This window comes from Triticum aestivum, chromosome 4B (genome assembly GCF_018294505.1).
Source record: "Triticum aestivum cultivar Chinese Spring chromosome 4B, IWGSC CS RefSeq v2.1, whole genome shotgun sequence".
Taxonomy (NCBI): Eukaryota; Viridiplantae; Streptophyta; class Magnoliopsida; order Poales; family Poaceae; genus Triticum; species Triticum aestivum.
In genome coordinates this window covers 225009160-225015349 of record NC_057804.1, presented here as the reverse complement: position 1 = coordinate 225015349, position 6190 = coordinate 225009160, and the positions used below count along the sequence as shown (strand labels likewise).

The following is a 6190-nucleotide window of genomic DNA, read 5'->3' as shown; positions in this document are numbered from 1 at the left end:
ATGCCGGGGGACATGCGCAGCGCGGCGCGACTCCGTCGTCCCACCACCACACATCACGGTAGACCCATAGCTGGCCACTACCTAGGCCCTGGACAACTCAAAGATGACGGCGGAGACGAGCAAGCCCCGTCTGCGCAGCCTCGACGAGGAGGTGGCCAAGTACAACCATGAGTGGTCTCACCGCGAGTCCGCCGCCATCGCCGCCTCCTCCAAGGCCCGTCGCCCTCCTTCGCCCATGTCGTCGGTAGCCGTGGTCGCTGCAGGAGCAAGCAGAGAGGATCGGCGACTTCGACAATGACTACGATGATGATGACGGAGGAGTCGCCTGGCCAGCCCGGCATGGCCTATGAGGTCCTAATCTAAATTAAAGAATATCACCCGGTTTGTTTGAGTTTGAATCGAATTGGATCAATTTCGTTAAATTTCGTCTGTAATGCAACCGGACTAAACGATAGCTTTAAATGGCTGGCTCTCACATCCGTATCCGCAGACAGATTTATCCGTGTGTGAACGAATTGCCTATTGATTTGCGGGTCAGATTTGAAGATGCCCGTATTCATCGTTCCACCACGCCCACTGCCGGGTCGCGATCTAGTAGTCACTCACATGTGGTCCTTTCGAACCGGAGACACACTTAGGCTGACATGCGGGCCCAACGACCGCATCCGCAGCCTTCACACCGCAAACCGAGCCAAACTGCCGCGGTATGGCTACCATCCTCGCTTGACCCTTTCCGGCCTCACCTCTCGCTTTCGCCTCCCGTCGTCGTCGCCTCTTCCTTTCTTCTTCTTCTTCCCCTCACCGCTTCCGTTCGCATTTCCCTCCAGAAAACCCAACCGCGCAACTGCCCACTCGCCCCCCACCCAACGGCCGCGCAGACCAAATCCTCCTCCTTCCCGCCGACGACGCCCTCGCTGCCTCGATGGCGTCCTCCTCCACCGCCTCCTCCTCCGCCCAATTGGGGCTCGGCCTCGGGCTAGGGTTAGGCGCGATGGGTGGCCTGGGGCTCCTCCTCCCCGCCGACCGCGAACACGACCCGGAGCTGAAGCCGTGCTCTCCCCCCAAGGGCGTCCTACGGCTGCGCGGCGCCGTGCAGCACTACGAGTGGGGCAGCCGCGGGGACGCCTCCCTCGTCGCTCGCCTCGCCGGCGAGACAGAGGAGGGCCGCCCCTGCGCCGAGCTCTGGATAGGCACCCACCCGGCTGCCCCGTCGTCGCTAGCATCCGACGACGGGGGCGCGGTCTCGCTCAGGGAGTGGCTGGCGCGCAACCCCGCTGCGCTCCTCGGCCGCGCCGTCACCGCGCGCTGGGACGGCGACCTCCCCTTCCTATTCAAGGTGCTCTCGGTGGCGAAGCCGCTCTCCATCCAGGCGCATCCGGACAGGGAGCTCGCCAGGGCGCTCCACGCGCTGCGCCCTACCACGTACCGCGACGCCAACCACAAGCCTGAGATGGCCGTTGCCGTCACCGAGTTCCGCGCCCTCTGCGGCTTCGTCAGCGTCCAGGTTTGTGCCCCTGCATTCCTTGCGTGCACGTACTGTTGAATCGCTGCTGTGTTGAATGGCCGATTCATTTCCATCTACGCTGATCTGCGATTATTCTAATGGTTTGGTTGACCTGGAATTATTAATAGGGTCAGCTGATGCGTTGAGTTAGTTACTTAGCGAAGTTTGATGCGGTAGGTGGATTGTTTATTCGACGTGGCAAGCAGATTCCCAATATGATTCCTGATGGGTTGGTGGGATGAGCTGACCAATGTCAAAATACCAAGTGGGGTGTGGATCTGGCTGCTAACGAGTTTGATAATAATAATAGAGATTTGTAACTGTAGAATAGTGTAATTGCTCACTGACAGCCCAACGATCAAGGTCTGATTATTCGCAGAAGTACCATCTGCATTTAGGTGAGCAACCCTTGTTTCTTTTTTAGAAATTTTGTCAGAAGAAGAGTTTAAAAACAGAGTATGAACATGCTGGCAAATCACTTGCCTTCCATGAGGTACCGTGGTCCTTGTTCAGAAGACAGTGATGGCGTCCAGCAAGTTGTCCTGGATATGCCTCGGCGGCATTGGCACCTTAATTGTTGGCCCCATGCACACATTCTGTCCAAATCACATCCAGCGATGTGGTTGGAAAAGTTCGCTGGTTTGGTAGGTGGCAGGAAATTTATGGATAGTCAAAGCCGCTGTGCAATTGGCGTTGCCTGATGTTTGTTCGACTGAATTTGCTATGTGGCAATAGTTTTTTTATTGCATACCAGATGGGTAAATAAGGGTTATTAGGATAACTATTAGACTCTTGTAAAGTATTTACGGTGAAGTTTAGATTCTTGTTGGCTAAATGGTTAGTGTAGCTAAAGTATTGTAAGAGGCACTCCTCTTTTCTTGACTAATAATTAGATAGGTACGTTTAGGGAGGGAAGTATGGAGCAGAGAAACCTTTGCTATATTCATTTTGGAAGAACTATCCTGTTTCGTAGAAAGTACAGTTTGCCTCTTTTTAGATGCTTCAAATTCTATCTTGCATTGGTTATATTCTTCCAAAAAGGATGCATGGTGTTCCAGATAGTGCAAACACTCGGTTGTTGAAAATGTGGGCTATGATATTAACTATGAGCTTCTGGAACTGTAAGCAATTAACAGTCGATCATTTTAGAATCAAGTACTGATTTATTCATACTGTGGTCCAGGAGCTCAAGGATGTTTTGAGGACTGTACCTGAGGTTCGAATGTTAGTTGGCAAAGAAGATGTTGTGAAGCTTATGACTGCCAAAGAGCACGATGGAGGTATTGGAGTAAGGTCATATCTGCAATCAGCTTTTACTAAGCTAATGGCAACAAGCAAAGAAGCAGTTGCTGAAGCAATTTCCAAATTAAAGAGTCGCTTGAATGGGGAGATAAAGGTAAATATCTTTGCTGGGTTATTGGCATAGACAATTTCATGTTCATTTGAATTACCTATGATTGTGTTCACTGGGAGGTTGATGTCAGTATCTCTCGTTTCCTAGTGCTCTACTATCTGCAATTGTTTTGTCCATGTTTGTGTATCAACCATAAGCAGCTCCTCCATTTTTTATTTTCTTTCTTAACAATGGTGGAAGTGAAAGTCATAGGAAATGTCTAGGAAAAGCATAGTTGAATGCTACCTACCAGTCATGCAGGTCAATCTTGTCGTATATGACAGTAATTTTTTGAGACCTACACTTGGCTATTAAATGCTTTTGGTTAATTTTTTATTTATTTTTTGCTTTCCAGGTTCTTACAGTTCCAGTGTCTAAAAATTATTTTAGGCCAACTGTACAGTATAAAAAATATAGTAAATATGAGTAACTGATTTCATTCTTCTATGATATGTCTTTATATATGAAAATTGGTTATTTATGATGTACGATGATCCCTGCTAAGCATCCATAGCTGAATGGTTAAAGCGACCAACTCATAATTGGTAAATTTATCGGTTCAATTCCTGCTGGATGCACACGAATGGGAACGTTCCATAAGTCTATTGGAACTGACTCTCTATCCATGGAATCTCTGGAACTCAGAGAATAGGAGGGAAATTAGATTTATGGATGGAACCAAATATGCAGTATTTACAGAAAAATGTCTTGGGAAAGAGTCAATATACTTTTAGTGTTGAATCGGGTTTCACTAAGACAGAAATAAAACATTGGGCCGAACTCTTCTTTGGTGTAGGTAGCTGTGAATAGCTGTCGACTACCTGGAAAAGGTAGAACAATAGATCTGAATTTGAATTGTTACTTACTTGTCCTTAAAGACTGCACGTATAAACTATGTATGCGCTATGCTATAAATAAGTAAACATGAATTTTGATAGCTGCTTCAGAGTAACATCTCAATCCGCTGAAGGGAATGCATAAGTACCAATATTTATGGAGCTGCCCTGGTGGGAGTAGGATTGCTATAACTACGCACTAGTGTAGTTGATGGTTGTCTGGGAATAATTGATTTTGCTCTAGGATCCTACCTATGGAACACGTAGACACCGAAGAAGTATTCATTTCAACTCAAAAAGATTCTGGGAGTATTAAGCTGGGTATTTAATTTGGAAGGTGATGGTTGTGAATATTAACGATGAGACAATCAAGCTAACTAGGTAGTAATCATCGTTTGGTTGTAGCCACCAAAGCGATATCACTGCTTGCTGAAGCTAATTATTCAGTTATATCGTAGTGGGCAGCCAACATCATTTGGTAATGCATGTCCCAAGTATTCAGTACAAATTAGGTAGTTGAAAATCTCGCTAAGATACATGTAACTAGACTATTAACTTCTGCACTGCTGCTTTCCCTGTGGAGGAGTTTTCCTAATTGAAAATCTTATGAAGTTTTACTTTGCATACATGGAGCCAGTATATAATCTGAAAACTATTGCAAGCATAAGATATCTTTGTTATTGGTGTCTTTGTTCTTTTCCTCACAGCACATTGATTTATTTTCTGCTACTTTCATTTTGCTGTCTTGGTGTTACTTGAGTCAGAATCATCACACCATTAGGAATATACATACGCAGCTATTGCTGGTTTGAAGAAAAAGGTCAATATGTTTTGGAAAACCTAGAATTTGTAATTCAACTATTTGCACTGATAATGTCTTCTCCCATTCAGATTAGAACCTTTACAGAGAAGGAGCAACTAGTTTTATCACTAGAGCAGCAGTACCCAGGAGATGTTGGCGTTTTATCAGCATTTTTCTTTAACTATGTTAAGCTCAGCCCTGGTGAAGCACTTTACATTGGTGCCAACGAACCACATGCATATCTATCAGGAGAGTGTGTTGAATGCATGGCTACCTCAGACAATGTAATTCGTGCTGGTCTGACTCCTAAGTACAAAGATGTCCAAACTCTTTGCTCCATGCTGACATACAAGCAGGTTTGTTTTTTTGTGTTCCTTTCATTTGTACCTCTAGTGTCCTGTTTATAATCTCAATTCTTTTGGCATGCAGTTTCTTTATTTGCCATATTGTGTTCATTTTTGTCAGCATACAGCTTAGCATCATCTATCGGTAGTCAGTAGTGTTTCTGATTATTTTTTGCTGCAGGTTAATTGTAATAGGTTATTTTGTGACATGCTAGTGTGCTAAAATCGGTTGTTTGTAACATAGTTTAGCAATTAGAAGTGGTTTTCGAAAACATTTGGAGTTTGATCACATTGAGAGACTTTGGCTGGAATATCCGATGGGCCAATGAGGCTTTTACATATGTTGCTTAAATATTCTCTAAAACACTATGCTTTATTCCCTTAAGTAATACACATTTGATCTTGTGCATGCAGATGTTCCCCGAAATTTTGCAAGGTGTTCTGGTTCAGCCATATGTAATTCGTTACACACCCCCATTCGATGAGTTCGAAGTTGATCGCTACTTGCTACCTCAAGGTGAATCGGTTACCATGTTACCAGTGCCTGGCCCATCCATCTTCCTCGTCATGACTGGGGAGGGCGAGATCCAGGCTGATGGCATGCCTGACGAAGGAGTAGCAAAGGAAGGGGATGTTTTCTTTGTGCTGGCACGCACGGAGGTGAAGCTTCACGCTTCTGGCCCTGGGTGCTTGCAGCTGTACAGAGCCGGAGTAAACAGCAGATTCTTCTGTTGACATGGATAACCCTCCAGATGGGTAATTTCAAGGGCCATGGTTGTTGCAAGAGGGATCACCCGGTGTTCGTACTATGTTACCAGGTTTTTACATGCACATCAAGAATACTGAACTTGTTGTAAGGTTAGTTAGCCAAAGTTTATCATAGTGTATAGGCAAGTCGAGAGTTGAGTCCATTCGTTCATATCTTAATCATGTTTACGTATTCATAGGCATCTAATTTTCAGTAAGCTGGGATGAGAAAATGCAGTCTGTAGTTGAGCTTCAACTATCTATATGTGTACATGGAAATTGGGAAGGAAAATTAATGCCTTGATATCTCGTGCTTAATAGTGTTCGAAAACGTTTCGTGCATGTGTTTGGTCCCAAGAGAGGTCTTTCCCTGCCTCATTGTAAAGGACCGATTAGTAGATCTCACGAGCAAGTAATACTAGGGCGCAGCTCAAAAAAAAAAGAAAAAAAACTAGGGCGAGGGATAAGGACGATGAAGGAGGACAGCTTCTCGCTTCGCTAGTTTCAGTAACTAGTAGTAATGGTGTACGTGGAACACGTCCAATTCAATTGTACATTGGGGAG

The 6190-nt window shown here is 45.4% G+C and overlaps 1 protein-coding gene across 1 annotated transcript; it reads left to right on the top strand.

The window, feature by feature from the left end:
- The first annotated feature begins 732 nt into the window (after positions 1 to 732).
- On the top strand, positions 733 to 5944 carry LOC123091863 (mannose-6-phosphate isomerase 1). Its single transcript, XM_044513468.1, has 4 exons — positions 733 to 1504; positions 2688 to 2900; positions 4625 to 4891; positions 5294 to 5944. The coding sequence occupies exons 1-4, from the start codon at positions 923 to 925 to the stop codon at positions 5612 to 5614; spliced, it is 1383 nt and encodes a 460-aa protein (XP_044369403.1). The 5' UTR covers positions 733 to 922; the 3' UTR covers positions 5615 to 5944.
- The last annotated feature ends 246 nt before the right edge of the window (positions 5945 to 6190 follow it).

Bases quoted from the DNA above. Each gene is read 5' to 3' on its own strand.
- LOC123091863 (XM_044513468.1), top strand. From the start codon at position 923: ATGGCGTCCTCCTCCACCGCCTCCTCCTCCGCCCAATTGGGGCTCGGC. The intron at 2,901-4,624 runs GTAAATATCTTT...TCTCCCATTCAG, and splicing joins GCTTGAATGGGGAGATAAAG to ATTAGAACCTTTACAGAGAA. The intron at 4,892-5,293 runs GTTTGTTTTTTT...TTGTGCATGCAG, and splicing joins CCATGCTGACATACAAGCAG to ATGTTCCCCGAAATTTTGCA.